We start from the raw sequence: 21,683 nt of genomic DNA on the forward strand, positions 1-21,683 counted from the left end.
CCTACCTCACCATCTTATTCTGGAGTCCCTTACACCACGATCTCATACTGGAGTGTCTACCTCACCATCTCATACTGGAGTGTCTACCTCACCATCTCATTCTGGAGTCCCTTACACCACGATCTCATACTGGAGTGCCTACCACACCATCTCATACTGGAGTGTCTACCTCACCATCTCATTCTGGAGTCCCTTACACCACGGTCTCATACTGGAGTGCCTACCTCACCACCTCATACTGGAGTCCCTATCTCACCATCTCATACTGGAGTCCCTTACATCACGATCTCATACTGGAGTGTCTACCTCACCATCTCATACTGGAGTCCCTTACATCACCATCTTATTCTGGAGTCCCTATCTCAACATCTCATACTGGAGTCCCTTACATCACCATCTTATTCTGGAGTCCCTATCTCAACATCTCATTCTGGAGTCCCTACCTCACCATCTCATACTGGAGTGCCTACCTCACCATCTTATTCTGGAGTGCCTACCTCACCATCTTATTCTGGAGTGCCTATCTCACCATCTCATTCTGCAGTCCCTTACACCACGATCTCATACTGGAGTGCCTACCTCACCATCTCATACTGGAGTGCCTACCTCACCATCTTATTCTGGAGTGCCATCTCACCACCTCATACTGGAGTCCCTATCTCACCATCTCATACTGGAGTCCCTTACATCACGATCTCATACTTGAGTCCCTTACATCACCATCTCAAACTGGAGTCCCTACCTCACCATCTTATTCTGGAGTGCCTATCTCACCATCTCATACTGGAGTGCCTTCCTCATCATTTCACCCAGATGTTACTAAACCCTATCTCATCTTGATATTATCTATCGTATCTTCTCAGCTTGAGACCCATTTTCTTCTCCCCTCACCAGCAAGCCTCAACTTCCCTTTCTCGTATGCGTTTCACCCTCTATTCTGCGAGTCTTTTCGCCATCCCCTAACATGACAACCCTTCGTTTCCTAGATAAACAGTAATTATCAAGATTTATCAAATAGTTAAGTGATAGATTGTAGCTGTTGGTAACATTGTCAGTGAAAGCTGAAAGAAGCGCTTAATGTACCTGGGTTATTTCTTCAAGAATAATGAAGATTGCGCTTCGCTAGTCTCTCTGATATAAGTAACAACAAAAGACTTCTCTAGGCGCTTACTTTCTCGTCTGATGCGCTCTCATACATCTAAAACAATTTTTAAAAAGAGGAATTAAAAAGAAAGACACAATTTGTTCCATTATTTATGCTAATAGCCTGTATTTTCATAAATGTCAACGTAGACAATATTAACTAAAATTCAGTGCTTTAATCATTTCTATGTTTTATATGAGCTTGACAATTTCTTTAAGATAAACATTCTTTAGAATAGTTCGAAACCATACTGTGTTGTTGCCTGCCTGGAAAAGAGCCCACTTAACAAACAGGACATGTTGTGAATTGGAAATAAAGGCGGGAGTTTACGTAGATGCAAGACTCTCGTAATTCTTGGGTTACATATATATGCCTTTCAAAGCGATTTAGACGTTCATCTAGCTGTCTTGGTTGTGAAAGCAGAAAAAAAAGAAATATAGATTTGTGATAAGAGAAAAAACATAAAAACATATGATACAGAAAGTGAATTATCTTTTTTATATCTACCATTTTCTTCTAATGATAACTTAAGCACTTTAATATGTGTTATGTTGTGTTTTGTTGCAGATGTTGGTGTGCTCATCTCTCGATCTGCAGACTTCTTTGATAGTGGTTTTTTCCAGTCGATTCCAGGAACTCCTCGGGACATTCAGAGTGACATTGATTCCTCACTATCTGGTGAACCGGTTTCCTACACGCTACCACACGATACGTACGAGACAGACATGACGGCACTGGTTAACGATCCCTTTAGCAACTCAGTTTATTTCATAGAGAAGGACACACGCAGCATCTACAGAATGGACGACTTTGATCTCCAGTTTTCTCACCCAAACCGCACTACCACAAACGTGCATGCTGGTGTTTCTGAAGCATCAAGGAGCCTCGCTTTTGATTGGATAAGGAAACTCATTTATTGGGTAGATTCCGAACACGGGTGGATTTGCGTACAACCTGCCTACACTAGCGACCACACTATGTTCGCAGTTGTCGTTCATAGCCTATCTTACCCTACGGCCATAGCAGTGGACGCGAGAGAAGCGTAAGTATACAGCGGTTATCCCTCTTCAGAATGACCGGAAGTAGCAGTTTTATGGAAAATAAAAAAAGTCGGGGAATATTCACTGTGTCATCTCATCATTCATTAATGTCGCAAGGACATTCATAACTTAACAGAGCTTGATAGAATGGTTATGTGTTTTCTTACATAACATATCCTGTCAGATCATTCGATTCTAGATCGGAACAGCTTTTGTTTTAAGTTTGTATTGAGAAACTGGATTGCCGCTAGCTACATCAATATCCTGCCGTGGTATAAGTGAATTTGTTAACTCTGTTCACAAATGACTAATCTCAGCAGGTTCTAGGAATTTACTGCGATGTTTTACACTTATAAAATAACGTTGGTCTCCAAGGTAATTAACCATTGCATTAGTAGTCAAAATATAGGTACCGATCACACGAAAATATTTTGGGTTCTGTAGAAGGCTCAACGTATTTGTAGTAACGTGTTAACTTGCAGTACAAGGTGATGACCTTTTTCATACACATGTACCAATTTCTAAAGTTTGAAGTGATTTTTGGGAGTGAGACATTTTTACGAATTTTATCTTTTTAAAGCGTGATTTTTGTTTGTGATTGCATACATGTATCTTTTGAAATTCGCTGTTTTGCAGGAAGATGTTTTATTTTGACTTACGGTCCAGCAGTGGCCGTATATCATCTGCCTCTTTGTCTGGGGATTCAAAAAGTGTGATAACTCACAGAACCCTCGGCTTTGTGACCAGTTTGGTCGCCGATCCTACAGAAAGACGTCTATATGTTTTGGACAACGATCGTATGGTTATGGAGTCCATGACCTACTTCGGCAACGATCGCCGGTCCATCAGAAAACTGGCTGGCTTCAATATCATGTCAATGGCAGTTACGGCGGTAAGGGTTCACTTTATCAACAGACCAAAATTTCTACATCAGCAAACAAGTTACACAAATGTGATATCAATTTTAGGTGTATTTCTATCACATTGTTCCCAGTGAAACATAGGAATTTATAAAATGATAAAAAACTTCATTGATAATTTAACTTCAAGTGATGATATATAACTTTTTCACGGATGATATAAATTTTTCAATGATGATACAACTTTTCTGCAAATGTTTATAACTTTTCTATTGATGATTATAACTTTTACAGTGATAATGTGATTTTTTTCTCTGATGATATAATTTTTCCAGTAATGATATAATTTTTCCAGTGATGTTATAGTTTTTCCAATGATGATATAATTTTTCCAGTAATGATATAATTTTTCCAGTGATGTTATAGTTTTTCCAATGATGATGTAATTTTTCCAGTAATGATATAATTTTTAGTGTGTTATGGTTTTTCCAGTAATGATATAATTTTTCCAGTAATGATATAATTTTTCCAATGATGATATAATTTTTCCAGTGATGTTATGGTTTTTCCAGTAATGATATAATTTTTCCAGTGATGATATAATTTTTCCAGTAATGATATAATTTTTCCAGTGATGTTATGGTTTTTCCAGTAATGATATAATTTTTCCAGTAATGATATAATTTTTCCAGTGATGTTATAGTTTTTCCAATGATGATGTAATTTTTCCAGTAATGATATAATTTTTCCAGTGATGTTATAGTTTTTCCAATGATGATATAATTTTTCCAGTAATGATATAATTTTTCCAGTGATGTTATAGTTTTTCCAATGATGATATAACTTTTCCAGTACTTTTATGGTTTTTCCAGTGGTGATAGAATGTATGATACCTAAACAATATTTGCTTTATCTATTCTTTCAAAACTTTGTAATGTGTTATATTTTCTTTGTATGTCGTTATATTTACTTTTTGACTTACATGTACGTGAAGTTCTTCAAAAATTACCAGATTTATGAAAATAACGAAATTTATCGAATTATAGGGCTAGTGCATCCCCTTCTAGATTTTGGCATTTCTTTCGATAGTTTTGGGTTTTTTCCCCTTTACCTCACAGAATTTAAAATTCTGGGCCCCAAATTACTGACAAGTCCTAGAAGGACGAAACAGCTGTATGATGTAGCATCACTGTCGAGTCCTAGAAGGACGAAACAGTTGTATGATGTAGCATCACTGTCGAGTCCTAGAAGGACGAAACAGATGTATGATGTAGCATCACTGTCGAGTCCTAGAAGGACGAAACAGCTGTATGATGTAGCATCACTGTCGAGTTCTAGAAGGACGAAACAGCTGTATGATGTAGCATCACTGTCGAGTCCTAGAAGGACGATACAGATGTATGATGTAGCATCACTGTCGAGTCCTAGAAGGACGAAACAGTTGTATGATGTAGCATCACTGTCGAGTCCTAGAAGGACGAAACAGCTGTATGATGTAGCATCACTGTCGAGTCCTAGAAGGACGAAACAGCTGTATGATGTAGCATCACTGTCGAGTCCTAGAAGGACGAAACAGCTGTCCGATGCAGTTTGATTCGTTGAAGGTTCTACTGAATCTAATTCTTTGTTTTATTTATTTTCATTATTTTTCATACTGTATCATTTTTTACGTTTTTACCAGGAGGATGTCTGTGTTGCCGAGCCTGATAGTTATTTCGTTGTCTGTTTCCTTAAATTGGATGGATCAATCAATCTTTTCATGTCCTACTGGTCAAACACACCCACTGCCACATCCTACTATGACCGGTCATTTCTAGTGTCGGATCAGTCAGGTAACTTAAAAGACCATCTATAGCACAGCAGTAATTTTACTATGGACGTTCTACTAAACAAAAAATTCTTAAATTACTGATATGTCTTATGTCTTAATACTTAAGAAACTGGCAACCCAAATTCATGAACAGTGTAATATTTTATATTATGTACTTGATATTCGAATAAAGTATTTTGAAATTTGACCTAGTCTTACACAGTGAGCTTAATCAATTGGTTTGTTCCAACATGGACATCACTTTCCATCAGTACTGTACATATGTTACGAATTTTTGTTATTAAATACCTACAGAATAAGGAATAAGGAAGGCATATAACAGTGGCATTTTAAAATGACATTCAATATATTCCATCATGTATCGTAGAAAAAGGGGAGAGCTTCGGTTGATTTTAATATTTGTTGTTTTTTTTTATTATCATTTTCAGATGTCTGTAAGGACCATCAGTGTGAACACATATGTACAGCTAACGGAACCTCAACTCACGCTTGTCTCTGTAAAGAGGGATATACCCTTAATAACGATAACAAAACGTGTACAGGTAAATATTTAACACAGGTAATTACACAGGTAAACAACGATCAATGTCAACAAAACATGTACAGCACAGGTAACGAACAATTACACCATAAACACACACATAAACAGAACAAACCCAGAAAAATTCGCACACACAAACAGGGAACAACGACAACAAAACAAAGCAGGTACTTGAGGAAGAATGACAACAATGACTTACATTCTTTATTTGATATCACACTGAAATTAAATTTTTCATAAAACCACCAGTAATTCCCTTTAATCCTTTCACAGAGAAACATTATCTGCATCCCGCGGGTGTGCTGATCAGTAATGGAACGGACATTTGCATGTCCGAGGTTCGCAGTGTGTCCGGAGGAACTCTTTCTCCCATCTGTATCCGTGGCAACTTCAGTAATGTGCTCCACCTAGCGGCAGATGCCAGTACTAACACCGTGTTTTATTACGACAAAGCTATGAGCGATATAAGTGCCCATGATATTGTTACTGGAGCGACTACAGTTCTTTCCCCTGCTGGAAATGTGACAGGTTAGTAAAGAAACACACAGCAATGTGTTAAGTGACCGACTAAAAATTCTTCCAAGTGATATTTAGCGTAATTAACTATTATTCATTAATTAAATTTATTAATTATATCTATAACATGAAGAGAGGTCATTGTGTGCAGATCGCTACCACATTTTTTATTGAAACTTAGAGAGGTTATACGAAAGTCTGTAAAATGTTCCTTTTCTGTAAGGCTTTAAATGAGCAGTTTGTCCTTTCGAAAAAATTCTTTCATTAATTCAATCAGTGTTGATATATAATCTTGCACTTCATAAAGTAAGATAAGAATGGTATCTATCATGATGACCTGTCCTTAATCGAGTGAGAGAGTACCTGCGTTACCATATATCAGAATTAACATTAATGTGCGACAGAAAATAGACAGCAGCTAAGATACTTAATATTTTAATGACTTTCAAAGTATAGCATTTGTCGATAACTGATCAAAGGTCAATGCGATTACATTTTTAAATTTACAGGACTCGTGTATGATTGGATTAATAAAAACCTATTCTGGGCGGAAGCAGACACTGGCCATATCAGAGTTGTCAACGTAAACGATAAAGCAAATGCGATTGTGTTTTCCGGAATTACTGGCCTGGGCCCAATAGCAATTAGCCCGCATAACAAGTGAGTAGGAAAACGGGGACTATTGCCTATGTTCAGACATATATGTAGAATGACAGTTGAATAATTCATTTATTATTCAAAATGTATGAAAAGGAAGGTGACTATTATGTCTAGAAAAACGTGAACAATTTATGCCATGTATTTTGTGTAAAAGAGAGAGAAAGAAGAGGGGACGTAATACTGTTATTTGTAATCAATAGAAATGCGATATAGTGGAAAGGCAATGGAACAGTGGGAAATGATAGTTACTTAATCAATATCCCTTCATTTCCTTCTTCTGTTGTTGTTTTAGAACTCTTTTCTGGATGTCAGAGGCTCTCGACGGATCAGTCTCAGTTTACGCAGGAAGCTTGGACGGAATGACTTCAAACGTTATTGTTCGGCCTGAAGAAACCTTTTATCCTACGGCTATGTATGCTGATCCGGCTACTGGGAGGTAAGTTTTCATTTCCTAACCATGTCTCACTCATCTTGACTGATATGATAAGGCCACTTGGAGGTAAGTTTTCATTTCCTAACCATGTCTCACCCAGTCCTGATTGATATGATACGGCCACTGGGAGGTAAGTTTTCATTTCCTAACCATGTCTCACTCAGTCCTGATTGATACGATCCGGCCACTGGGAGGTAAGTTTTCATTTCCTAACCATGTCTCACTCAGTCCTGATTGATATGATACGGCCACTGGGAGGTAAGTTTTCATTTCCTAACCATGTCTCACTCAGTCCTGATTGATACGATCCGGCCACTGGGAGGTAAGTTTTCATTTCCTAACCATGTCTCTCTCAATTGCTGCAATTGTATTTCCGTATTCAGTAATCAAAATAAACTGCGCACGAACCAAATCCCAATAAACCCCAAACAATTGCTGGCAGTTACTGAGATTAAGCTGAATTAATTAAGAGCTGTTCATTTCATTGATACAGGCTTTTCTACCTGGATTTCTTTACGCTGACAGCAGTAAACCCTGATGGAGGCGACCCTGTGTATTTATTTACCTCTGTTTCAACTTATGATCTCGTCATTTACAAGGTAATTTTAAAAGACATATTTTCATAACATCTTGTCTTCGTAACCTGATGCTTTATCATTCTTCTTTATGCTTATAGACACCAGTGTGTACATTTTACTTGCATATTGAATATATCTGTCTTCTGATACGGAAAACTATCTCTAGCAATGTATCCCTATTAAATGCTATCTGTGCTATCAGAGGTATTCTCTGTGGATATCGGATGTAGACGGCTATCTGTACGGAACCAACTACCTCGACCCAGGCAAGGACACCAGGCTTCACGACGAGGAATTTGGACGAGTTACAGCATTAGCAGTCTTCGATATCAACCTTCAAAAACAGGAACGAAGTAAGATTATAAAAATTAATTTCCGTAAGAGACAGATCTTTTGTTCTGATGAATTACCAACAGTTTTCAGATAATAGCAGTGTAGAGTCATTTAGCTGATGTTAATGCCTTATACAAAGATGTATATGTATAACGCAAATGTGATATAGGTCTCTGGGTAACTGAACACGACAAACAGTCTTGGTGTGGTAAATAAAATTGTCCATGATCTATTGCGTTTGTGTTGAAGGAGGGTGTCCTGAGGGTATCCTGAGGGTATCCTGGAGTATCACTGCCATCCCCCTCCCCCCACCCCATGCGTGTTTTACACCAAGAAAAGAAAATTGAAATGAATTTGTGATAACATTAGTAACAACTCAGCGTAACAAAAATATCTCAAGTAGAGTACAGAAAATATGTGTCAATACAGATTTCAACAACATTAGTAAATATGCCGAAATGTGGAGATCAGCGCTGTGGTACCTTCCAATATTTAGAGCCACTTTTGTCTTTCTGTCCCGCGCCAAAATGCAGCTTATACTTTAAGACACTGACAATGTATTCTATTTATCCTGCAACATTGATTGAAAATCATACCATCAATCAACAAACCTTGTTTTGTTGTTCAGTCTTTGTTTTTCTGATGTTGACGTTACGCTGAATTTTGCATGATGGCGCACGCCAAAATGATTGCTCCGCGCAGAAATATAGTTCCAAACGTTAATGAATATGACAGCGATTTTATTAATTTTCGTAAATAAACACATTCTTGTTGGGGAAATATGATATTTGTTGTTGGAAAAGGTAACATATATGTTTATCATAGTCGAATCTTCCATATAGCCCTCGAGGATCATCAAATGATGTTTTTCTTGTTTCCCATTTCAGGTGTTTGTAGTCAGGTACCAAACGGTGGCTGTGACGATATTTGTCTCCCTTCTGACTCGGGCCCCATATGTAAATGTAGCTTTGGTTTAAATCTCCATACTGACAACAAGACATGTGTATCAGGTAAGGGAATATATTGGGTAACCTAAGGTAATCTGTTATTGTGTACTTCAAGTCTAGCTGTACATCAAAGTCACAAAATACCAAAGACACATCAGGTAAAATCTGATACCGCCCCGGTCATAAATATGGCTACATTTACAGAAATATCATCGACAAACTAAAAAAAATATAAAGTTATTCTCAATCATGGACATTTCCTGGGGTATAAAGTATAATTTTAAAAGATTCTACAAATGAATAGATAAATATTTATTCTCTAGACACAATACTAATTTTGTAATAAAGTAACATGATGAATAAAGACTGAAAATGCCGCATATAGCTGTTGCACCATTGTTAGACTCCTCAATTGCTAGAAGCCTTGTGTGAAAATGTAGAAAGTGATTTAGGAAACAACTGTAGATAATATCATATTTGATATTTAATAATTTACCGTGCTAATGACGAACAGATGATGTGGTAGTGAAATGGATCTCCCTTGCAGTATGCTGAAATCACATTTAGACGACGGCTCGTAAATAACGAGATGAAAAAGGGCAGTTCGGCTACAGTACGCTAGTACGAGATCCATTGTTAGTCTATAGTTTAGCTCGTTAGTGGCCATCTTGTAGACCTTTCTAGCTTGTTTTCAGTCTTATATAGCATATGTAACAATATGTTTAATAGTCTTACACTGGCCACGACAAACAACGATAGAAAATACTGATATGATATTTAATCATTTTACAGTGCCAATGACGAACAACTATCTCCTCATCTCGGATGTGTCCAACCAAAAACTTTTCCAGGTATCACTTGCTGATGGAAATAATGTATCACTTTTACAAAGTGAACCGTATTTCTATGCTACTGGATCTGCATACAGTCCTTCTGAGGGCAAGATTTACATCACAGATGCTATTTCTGATACAATTTTTAGCATGCATCCCGATGGTTCCAACAGGACAACCGTGGTCCAATTTGGTAAGTAACTTGGTGTGGCACTGTCTGTTCTATAGATATCTGTTGCCTGGTACCCTGTATCGGCTATTTGATCTCAGACCGACACTTTTGTGATCATGCTTCCAGATTCACTTTCCTCCATGAAAAGTACCAAATCGATCTCATTGCTAGAATAACCATTGTTGATGGTCAATACATCTTCGGTGTTTCGTTCATTTTATTGTTTTTTTTATACCGAATTAATTTTGATACAATTCTTAAGAAACCTAGCAAAACGACATTTGTTTTTTGTAAAAGTACGCTTTGTTTTAATACGTCCCAGTATATTCATAAAATAAGTTTTGTCCTACAGCTGGTAAGACCCCAGAGAGACTGGCATTTGATGGGTCTACAGGAAACGTTTACTACAGCGTGTCCGATAGCTTTAGTTTCGGGTCCGAAGGCTACATAGGAGTGTACCAACCACACAAAAAGGTACACAAGATTCTCGTGGAAGGGTTGGAGTACCCCAGAGGCCTTGCAGTATTCCCATCAGAAGGGTAAGGAAAAAATCTTAATAACATAAAATTATTCTCTCTTTATTCAATGCTTTGTCCCTATGAGATATGCAAGATATTCTTATGATTTTTATGAAGCATTTGCAATTAAAAATATTTACGTCATCGTCTGTGTTATTCTTAATACTGTCTGTTTTGCTGGAGATGTATGACCGTTCTTCTTTTCAGTAGATTATGATCAAAAATACTTTTGGTACATAGTGATATTTTTAGCAGTTGTTTCATTAAAATAACAATTTGATACTGAAAACAAAATCAGATCATTTCCTGGACGTACCTTGTGCTGAATATCTCCTTATTTCTCCAATACTTTTATCAACCAGGTTGCTATTTTTTGCGGAATATGGAACGTTCGGCTCAAGCATTGAGAAAGTATGGATGAACGGTTCAGAAAGAGAGGTAATCGTGCCATATTCAGAGGAAGTAACAGCTCCAACTGGTTTGACTTTGGACTATTCAAGTAAGTATTTGTTTAAGTCTATGATTAATCTAAATGAAATCCGTGATGGGAATATTACTATTTGCTTTCATATGGACGGTAACGAAGTGATAGATAATGAGTATATCCATATTCACTGAGATATTGACAGGAAGAAAGTGACAATTTAGGAGGAAGTTACGATTCTATGGAAGAGCATTGGGGCCATGTGAATCTATGTTTTTTATTATGTTTTTCTTTTCGACAGGTTATGGGTATATCAATATTCACTGAGATATTGACAGGAAGAAGGTGACAATTTAGGAGGAGTTACGATTCTATGGAATAGCATTAGGGCCATGTGAATCTATGTTTTTTTTTTCTTTTTCTTTTCGACTTAGTAACTCGAAACTTCGACTATTTTTACTCTTTCACCTGATGTTTTTATTTCACATGTAGTTCAAATAAGTATTATTATATAAGTATAAAGTATAAATAAGTTAATTTGTGCAAGACTTTGGCGGGCTAAAATGAAAAGATGGAAGCGAGAACATTTTGTCACGTGACCGATTAGAAGTGTAAATATTGGAGTTATTTCGGGTTTTACAGTCATGTGTGTATCTATGGTCTGCACAGTTACATCCGAATGTGATGTCATTTCATTATCTAAACCTGACGTCACAGCAGACTATAATACACACGGGTATATGAAAAACGTATTACATCGATGTGATAAAAGATGGTACTTTTGGTCAACAATACAGTTTACTTTTAGAACGATTGAATAAACTATAGTTGAGATCATTCTTGGCAATTCGAACTATTTTTAAAAATTTTTGTTTCAGGTAAAAGGATATACTGGGTGGATAATTACAATGATGACATCCACAGTTGTGACTTTGATGGCAACCGTTTGACCAATGTATTAGCAGAACCTCGAGGCTATTTATCAGATCTTGTAATACAAGGCGATTATATCTACTATGTGGGCATGAACTTACCGTGAGTATATTTCATTTCAGAGCCTCCCTCTAGAAACATCTCATTAATCACAAACAGAATTATATTTCCAACGTATCTACACTCATTCATAACTCTGTCAAATGTGAATCCTGATCCATCTATAGACATCTCTAAATCCTAGTCCTAATCCATCTATAGACATCTCTAAATCCTAGTCCTAATCCATCTATAGACATCTCTAAATCCTAGTCCTAATCCATCTATAGACATTTCTAAATCCTAGTCTTAAACCATCTATAGACATTTCTAAATCCTAGTCTTAACCCATCTATTGACATTTCTAAATCCTAGTCTTAACCCATCTATTAACATTTCTAAACCCTAGTAACTTAACCCTATCTTATCTTGACATTTCTAAATCCATTTATAGACAGTTATAAACCCTAGTCTTAACCCATTTATAGACATTTCTAAATCCTAGTCTTAAACCATCTATAGACATTTCTAAATCCTAGTCTTAAACCATCTATAGACATTTCTAAATCCTAGTCTTAAACCATCTATAGACATTTCTAAATCCTAGTCTTAACCCATCTATTGACATTTCTAAATCCTAGTCTTAAACCATCTATAGACATTTCTAAATCCTAGTCTTAATCCATCTATTGACATTTCTAAATCCTAGTCTTAATCCATCTATAGATCATTCTATAATGCATTCTCATTGTTTTTCTGAAATTAACCGTCCTACATTGTAACCTAAACTTTGCCTTTCCTCAATATATTTATGCCATGTATAGACTATCGTAAACATTGGAGTACAAACTTCATTTATAGAAACGTAAGTTCGTACTCAATTCATGGATAATGATTCTTGCAGTTTTGTTTGTAATATTTGCTTCACATAAAGTAAGTTGCATTCAAGCCTTGTTTCGCTGGTATCTATGGACATATCAGTGAGGGTGAGGTGTATCTTTTCTAAAAATCATTGCAAGAAATAATGGAACATTGGTCTGACTTTATCTTATGGTTTTGTAGAGGAGTGAAGAAAGCTGAAAAATCCACAGGAGTTGTAGTTTCGTATATGGACGATATGGCAGAGATAGGAGCAGTTGAGACTGTTTCTGTATTCCCAGGAGATGTTCAGCCAGGTGAGTTTTACCAGACGTGTATCTCTGTATACCCAGGAGATTTTCAACTAGGCAAGTTTAAAATCTCATGTATCTCCATATGAGACTGAACCAAGCAAGACAAGATGCATTTCTATATAGAGGTAAGGTTGAGATGGTTTACAATGCTATACATCCAGCAGGACCACAGCAGAGACGTTAAAATAATTTTTTTTTCAAAATTATGGAGATGTAAAAAGAATCTTATTTCAAACACAAAATTGATACTTTGGCAAAATATAACTAAAGATTTACACGGAGTCTCCTAAAAAGTGCAAGGAGAATAAGATCATATGTTCGGGAAGGATGGGCGTATTCTGCTTCATTGACTACAGGAAAATATTTGTCAGTCGAAGGAAGTAATGTCACGTTCCAAAATGAGATAAACAACAACGGAACCACCAGTCGTCAACGAACAAACATGTTCAGCTTCATATCGCACACAGAACTAGACTATCGATGAGACGATAGTAAATCTTCATCATCTTACATCTCTCGAAACCCTTTGTTGTGAGTTTCTCAGATGCCGACATCTTGAATGAAAATCGTGGTACTGGAAACAAGTCATGAAATATCGAAAAACCGATGTAAGTTTATTTACAACCAGATGGGGACATCTAGCTAGAGATATTTCCAGCTAACTCTGTTCTACTATTAAACCCCATATTCATAGCTTACGAAAGGGGAGCGAACTCTTATATAAGTCAATGTGCAAAATATTGTGTTGTAAGAATATACCATTGTGGCGTTGGTCATCAGAAAGAAGCTAATAATTTTGTATTAAAGTCACATACTTGTATTCTAGTGAACGTGGGGTGTCAGAATAACAACGGAGAATGTACCACATTCTGTCTGCCTATTCCAAACTCCCATGCCTGTGGATGTGAGGACGGAGTCCTGCTATTGTCGGACGGGAAGACATGTCAAGGAGGTTGGTAGTATTGCTTATCTGAAAACTCTGTCACTGCACTGTCACCATAATGTTGTTGCCTTGTGATTTATGGCAATCATTATATTGTTATAGTATCTAAGTACATTTTCTTGAATATGTTAAAATGAACTTTTGAGGATGAACTTTTAAAGTACACTGAAACGAATGCAGCATAGTGATCTAAACTATTGGAGTGTAGAAGCTTTTTACATATGTTAAAGTGTCTAGAGTTGAATAAATTGTATTTTGAGTTTAATTCCTAACATGGACTATGGAGAGAGATGATGTCAGTGTATTAGGAACTGTAAATCCTGATGTTAAAGGTCAGTGGGTAGAGCCTTACATGGATAAGTAATAAGTGATATCAAATGTCATACCACCACCTGTTTACCTTGTAGAGAAGAAAGAATGTACCAGCATTATACCATTTGGAAGTTTGGTACCTGACGTTGACTGCCATGCTATTGAGGGTTACAAATGCAGGGTATCATGTAGCGAAGGTTATCGCAGAAACCCAGCTGTTGCTTTTGATAAGATGACTTGTACAAGTACCGGAGATTGGGAGTTTGATATAAACACAATTTGCGAACGTAAGTTCTATGATATTTTATAAAGAATTTTCTTTTTCTAATTAGAAATATAGAATGTATTTTTGAACTAGCTCACTTCATCACCGAAGGTTTTACACAATCAAACATATTTAAAGATACATTTCTTTATTAATTTACCTGTTGATCATGTAAAAGGGAAAACCACATTTTTGAATTGACTATTAAGTAAATGTGCATCCTACAGCTCGTTCAGTCCTCTGGGCTACTATGATAATTCACAGCCTGAAGTCTGAAGATCCGTTATTCTTTGTTGTAAAGTTCTGTATGAAGGAGTGGTAATCCTGATTTAGATGTATACTGTGGTATACTGTGTCACAAAACCTTTCATTGTCTCTAATTGACATCTGAAAACATTTACCTAGTACAATCTAGATTTCACAAATGTAAGAATATTACTTATCCTGTATCTGACAAGTCTAGTTAGTTCAGTCTAGTTTATCATTCTTTTTTTAAAATTGGGAATTGATGTTAGATAAGAAGTGTTTCGCCCATGTTTTTACAGCAATCACGTGTCCTCTGATCATACCTCATGGTAATTTATCAATTGGATGTGACCGGTCAATTAATGCCGTGTGCTCAGTCACGTGTGACACCGACTACACCCCCGGCCCCTCGGGATCCTTAGTGAGCTGTCAAAAAACTGGCTACTGGACACCTGACAGCTCCACCATCTGTAAACCAAGTAGGTTCTTTTTTATACTCACATATTAAGGTATCAACATTTAAAAGGAGATGGGATTTTGTTTGCATATATTCTCATTTGCACGGCAATGTGAAATGTGAATTGACCAGCAAACTGTGAATCATGATACGATCAATGCCAGTCAGCTCATGACCATTATAACGGAAGTGTTCTAGACGATCACGGCAGCAGTTCAAATAATGCTGTTACATTTGACGGACAACCATTTCGATAATGAATTTTTTTATTTAAACATATTTTATTTGTACAAAGTATACAAGCAGGATTGGGCACAAGTTTTCTAACTTATATAAAGCCCTTTCCTATAAAATTTTACATAATACATATTAGCAAGACAAGACGACATGTTTAAATACAATTATAATATACGAGAGAGAGAGAGAGAGAGAGAGAGAGAGAGAGAGAGAGAGAGAGAGAGAGAGAGAGAGAGAGAGTTTGAGAGAGAGAGAGAGAGAGAGAGGGAGAGAGTGAGAGAGAGAGAGAGTTTAAATAACTTCATGTAGAGCGGTCTCTCCTGATACAAACAACAAAAGTAAAAATACCAAACGCTTTTCATAACTTTCAAACTTTTCTACAGTTCATCACATCCCGTGCGAATATCGCTTTCTAATGATAATCGATAATGAATGTGTTTCTTGGTTTAGATCGTGTTATTATCGGTGTAATACGCCAATATGTGTAGGAACCGTAAATATATATTTTAGCTATTATCATGTTATTCATAATTACCTTAATTGTTACAACAAATTTTAAATTAGTCTTCTTACCTACAAGACTAGTATTCCTTTAAAGCCCCAATATACGTAAAACTCACTTTAAAAAACAAACTTTATCTTATTTTCCCCGTAATATATGTAACAAAACAAATATTTTCCTTTAATGAAAGAAAATAAAACTGACTGTTTTCAATTTAAATAAAAATTGAAAAAAATCGGAAAATAAACAATGTGGGACCCACAATAATTCATACATTACCGCTCGTAGCGATGACATTGCGCATGCGCATATTCCGCGTGTGTAAACATGGCAGACACAGTACAGACGTTCACCAGTCGCTTCCCTTTTTTTCAATTATACATCAGGCCAGTTCTGAATTCTTACGTTATAATTGTGCGTCGTATCGTTTCTAAACTAATTATTCCTTCTAATAATTTCCCAAAAACTGAATGTTTATCACAGGAATATCTCAAGTCTACGACAAGACTTTGCAAACAATGTTTGTAAACAAAAACTTACCGTAGACATATCTGCATGTGCTTCCTCTATAAGTAGAAACCTCAACTCTCGTGAGATCAGGTCATGAACTTTCCGACGTGGTTCGGCAACAATCGTAATTTCGATGGCGGCGTGTTTAAAATGGAGGTGTGCTTACAAATAGCGAGTTTCAACTGCTCATATATCAATACTTTATGCACAAAGTCATGGTAACTATTGTTTGAATAACTTAATTTTAACTACATCTTAGAGAATATCTCAATAATTATGTGTGATTCTACACTAAATTTTTGGTGAATGTTACGTATATTGGGGCTTTAATATTAGGATAGATACCAATATTATTCAAAGTAAAGAAACATTATATCTGTGACACTTTAAGCGCTTTGTATTGACGAGACGTTGCTTTGATACAAACACATTTGATACAATAAATCATTTTATCTTTCTGGCGACGGTAACCAATTTATTCAAGCATTGACACTCTATCGGTACCTGATAATGATATTAAGATTGATTTCAAACTGAGGATACATCTTCAGCAAAAACAGAACAGTGGTTTCCGTGCATTGATGACATGTCGTCATGCTTTGCATATGCTTCGAAATGCCTTAATCAAACTGAATGTTGACATATTACTCACAGCTCTCTCTCTCTTTAGTTGTTAGATGTTCACCGATTGTCCAGAACGGTATGCTGAGTGCTGACTGCAAAGTAGGAAGCGTCTGTACGATCAGGTGTAATGGTAACTACTTGCTGAATAAACACGTCCTGTCAGTTCACTGCCGCGCCGATGGAACGATCAGCGTCAACCCGAACACAGTCTGTGAACGTAAGTATATGGACATTCTGTGATCGTAGTCACAAAACCAAAAATTCAAATAGAATCATTGTCAGGATCTTGTAATAATCATCCAATTTTTTGGCTAGCCTAAATAGTCATTTGTTTCGATAATGCATATAGACTGACATGTTTAGGAGACAAAAGAGATCGGGTCGTTGATGTACATGTGTACTGGCTGTCAGCACCAATGAACTCGATTTGGGGATTACTGCTCTGCAGTATTGTTGCGTGGAACAAGATTTGCTTTTTGTTTTATGGTTAAAATACGGATAGAAAATAGAATTATGTGAATTTTGATTGTAGCCATCAAGTGCCCCGACCTGGACAACGTGATACTAGAATCGAGTTGTCTGTCCAATGCTGGAACTGAATGTGGATTTACTTGTAAGGATGGCTTCAGAGCAGTCTATTTGGGACGGGTATCCTGTCGAGTAGATCGCACGTGGTCTATGGCATCCAATCAACTATGCAGAGGTAAGAATGGACAAAGGTTACAGATTGTAAAACAGTCATGTATCAGTTAACAATGGGGTGTATTATATGTCGCATGAATTAATATTTGACTTGTGATATCTAGGTGATTAGATATAAATGCATTGTCTATATGGTTCGTGTAGAGATGGACTTACATGACCGACATGAATGACAGACTGTATCCTGTCTATAATCGGCCACTGGCTGGACAATATGATTAATATTTCTAGTTGGAAATAAATTAATATCTCTACCTTGTTATTCATAATTAATACCACTTGTATTGAAATAGTGTACTGTATGTGGCGTGACCTGTAATGAAATAATTCTGTTTGAAATGGTACTTGTAATGAAGCAACGCTCTTTGTGGCGTGACTTGTAATGAAGCAACGTTCTTCGTGGCGTGACTTGTAATGAAGCAACGTTCTTCTTGGCGTGACTTGTAATGAAGCAACGCTCTTTGTGGCGTAACTTGTAATGAAACAGCGTACTTCTTTGCGATGAGACTTGTAACGAAACACTATTTTTGTTTGAAATGAGACTTGGAAGCAAAGAACGTACTAGTTTGAGTTATAATTTGTAATGAAACGATGTAGTTAGTTGAGATGTGACTTGAAATGAAACGACGTATTGCTTTGAGATGTGACTTGTAATAAAAGATCATTCTTGTTTGAGATGTGACTTGTAATAAAACATCATTCTTGTTTGAGATGTGACTTGTAATAAAACATCATTCTTGTTTCAGCTCTGACCTGTAATGATACCTTGCCGGGTATAATGCTTTCGCCCAGCAGTCCTTTTGTGGCAAACAATGACTATACTTTTTCGTGTCGGAACAATTTTGTGAAAAATACTAACGTTCGGACCGTGCGGTGTATGTCCACTGGACAGTGGAGTATAAAGCCAGCCTCTTTGTGTACTGGTATGTAGTTACTACCTGACCATATCAATATTGAACATAGTCACTATTCCATCTTGTCACTATCACGGGAACATAGTCACTATTCTACCTTGTCACTATCACGGGTACATAGTCAATATTCCACCTTGTCACTATCACGGGAACATTGTTACTATTCCACCTTGTCACTATCACGGGAACATAGTCACTATTCCACCTTGTCACTATCACGGGTACATAGTCAATATTCCACCTTGTCACTATCACGGGAACATTGTTACTATTCCATCTTGTCACTATCACGGGAACATAGTCACTATTCCACCTTGTCACTCTCACGGGAACATTGTTACTATTCCACCATGTCCTTCTCATGGGAACATTGTTACTATTCCACCTTGTCACTATCACGGGAACAATGTTATCTCCCATTATTATTACTACAGCATTGTTACTATTCAATAATATCAATATTGTCGACATGGGAACATTGTTAATCCTTATCTTTAGGCATGAGGTACATGTAATTTATCGCAAGACATTAGATTTTTTTCGTGTGTAATTGAAGGTAAATTCATTTATGTTTAATTGTATTTTTACATTGTGTACATTTTACTGTCATGAACCTGAATTTAATAAGGCGGATGTTAAAAGTATTTTTTTAAGAAGTAACTATTTGTTCCTATGTATAGACTGATGATGATATGTTTAAAATGTATCTTAATTGATCATCGTTCTATCCTGTCCTGTAATCATAAGCAAAGCATAATTTATACGATGTTGATTCACCTCTCATATAATTTATATGTATCCGAAATCAAATTTCTTAAGATATATTTTAAGTATGTTTTGGTCCTGAAAATTAACTTAGTTTTCAGAAAACTTGCTCATAATAGATGATCCTGAGTTTCTCGTCATAGAAAAGTAGATTTGACTTTCACTTGATAGAAAAGTAGATTTGACTTTCACGTGGTAGATCAGTGGATTTAACTTTCACGTGGTAGATCAGTGGATTTAACTTTCACGCGGTAGATCAGTGGATTTAACTTTCACGCGGTAGATCAGTGGATTTAACTTTCACGCGGTAGATCAGTGGATTTAACTTTCACGTGGTAGATCAGTGGATTTAACTTTCACGCGGTAGATCAGTGGATTTAACTTTCACGTGGTAGATCAGTGGATTTAACTTTCACGCGGTAGATCGATTTAACTTTCACGCGGTAGATCGATTTAACTTTCACGCGGTAGATCAGTGGATTTAACTTTCACGTGGTAGATCAGTGGATTTAACTTTCACGCGGTAGATCAGTGGATTTAACTTTCACGCGGTAGATCAGTGGATTTAACTTTCACGTGGTAGATCAGTGGATTTAACTTTCACGTGGTAGATCAGTGGATTTAACTTTCACGCGGTAGATCAGTGGATTTAACTTTCACGCGGTAGATCAGTGGATTTAACTTTCACGTGGTAGATCAGTGGATTTAACTTTCACGTGGTAGATCAGTGGATTTAACTTTCACGCGGTAGATTTAACTTTCGATTTAACTTTCACGCGGTAGATCAGTGGATTTAACTTTCACGATTTAACTTTCACGCGGTAGATCAGTGGATTTAACTTTCATCAGTGGATTTAACTTTCACGTGGTAGATCAGTGGATTTAACTTTCACGTGGTAGATCAGTGGATTTAACTTTCACGCGGTAGATCAGTGGATTTAACTTTCACGCGGTAGGATTTAACTTTACGCGGTAGATCAGTGGATTTAACTTTCACGTGGTAGATCAGTGGATTTAACTTTCACGCGGTAGATCAGTGGATTTAACTTTCACGTGGTAGATCAGTGGATTTAACTTTCACGCGGTAGATCAGTGGATTTAACTTTCACGTGGTATATCAGTGGATTAACTTGACCACCTCATCCTATCACTATACATTGTTACTACCTTCATCTACTACCTGTCGTTATGGTTAATAATGTTTTTTGCACTAAGTGTTTTTCACATTACATTGCAGAAGCTGATGTAACTAGTCCTGAGCTCCAGGTTGGCAGTGCAGGCGTTAGTGCCGGTATTGGATATGGTGTCTTAATCATGGTCGCGGTCATCTTAATTATCCTGGCAATAGGCTACTATTACTATCGAAGCAGGTCAGTGATTTAAATAAGCGACTTAACATATATCGCAGCATGTGGACGTTTGTACCTGAAACATTAAGCAATGATAAAAAAACCCATTAATAAAGACAGTATGTACTGAAAATCGTTAAGTATCGGGACGTGCGGGGTAACGCACTTCTGGTGAAACAATTTTCATGTTTGGTTTTTTTTTTTTTTTTTTTATTTTCAGAAGATCCTCAAAGGCTCGATTTGTGGAGTCCCCGAATGTGAAGTTTTCAGGAAGAAACGAATTCCATAACCCTACAGCACAGATTGATGGCGGTGGAATCTCCAACCCTCAATACGACATGGCAGGTGCGTCCACAGGCAACCCATACGATACCATGGGGTCAGCATCACAGAACCCTTACGATAACCTGCCGGAGACGAAAACTATGGATGCACCAGAACCAAACGGGTCTAGTAATAACCCTTATCACAAGTTCTGAGAAACATCCAGTTAAGGAACAAAAATACTGACTGGAGAGGGAGATCAGCTGGTTTATTGCAGCTGAATAATTTGTTTAAACATTTCATGAGGGAAATGTTATCTTGAACACAAATCCTTTGTATGAATTTCCAAAGGAAGAACTCTACAACTAAAGTTGACAGCTCTACATTAAGAAATCCAGTGAAAGTGCGAAGGCAGGATCATTGATAAAATCCATTAGAAAATTAATGTTGGGAAAGAAGTTTCCTTTTTTATCAGAAAATGTTATGTTGCCAATTCTTGTATTTTAGGTGTTTATTATTACCCGATGTATGTATATATTTTTTCATAGCTGAAATGTCAAATGCGTGAAATAGATTCGATAATGTGTGAGGTTACGAGGCTGTGGTTGTTGTACCCGAA

At 36.8% G+C, this 21,683-nt stretch overlaps 1 protein-coding gene across 1 annotated transcript; it reads left to right on the forward strand.

Annotated features, from left to right (window-relative positions):
- Positions 1–1,478: 1,478 nt before the first annotated feature.
- LOC132554426 (low-density lipoprotein receptor-related protein 2-like) lies at positions 1,479–21,279 on the forward strand. The gene is made up of 23 exons (XM_060218746.1): positions 1,479–1,491; positions 1,712–2,186; positions 2,821–3,076; positions 4,726–4,876; positions 5,304–5,417; positions 5,690–5,944; positions 6,442–6,592; positions 6,885–7,028; positions 7,519–7,624; positions 7,806–7,956; positions 8,824–8,946; positions 9,676–9,909; positions 10,241–10,427; positions 10,769–10,905; positions 11,709–11,865; positions 12,865–12,977; positions 13,801–13,926; positions 14,325–14,516; positions 15,040–15,219; positions 17,117–17,287; positions 17,603–17,773; positions 20,689–20,821; positions 21,021–21,279. The coding sequence occupies exons 1-23, from the start codon at positions 1,479–1,481 to the stop codon at positions 21,277–21,279; spliced, it is 3,999 nt and encodes a 1,332-aa protein (XP_060074729.1).
- The last annotated feature ends 404 nt before the right edge of the window (positions 21,280–21,683 follow it).

The sequence above is a fragment of the Ylistrum balloti genome, unplaced genomic scaffold, assembly GCF_031769215.1.
Source record: "Ylistrum balloti isolate Yb309-2 unplaced genomic scaffold, AGI_CSIRO_Ybal_v1 Utg370402, whole genome shotgun sequence".
In the NCBI taxonomy this organism is placed as follows: domain Eukaryota; kingdom Metazoa; phylum Mollusca; class Bivalvia; order Pectinida; family Pectinidae; genus Ylistrum; species Ylistrum balloti.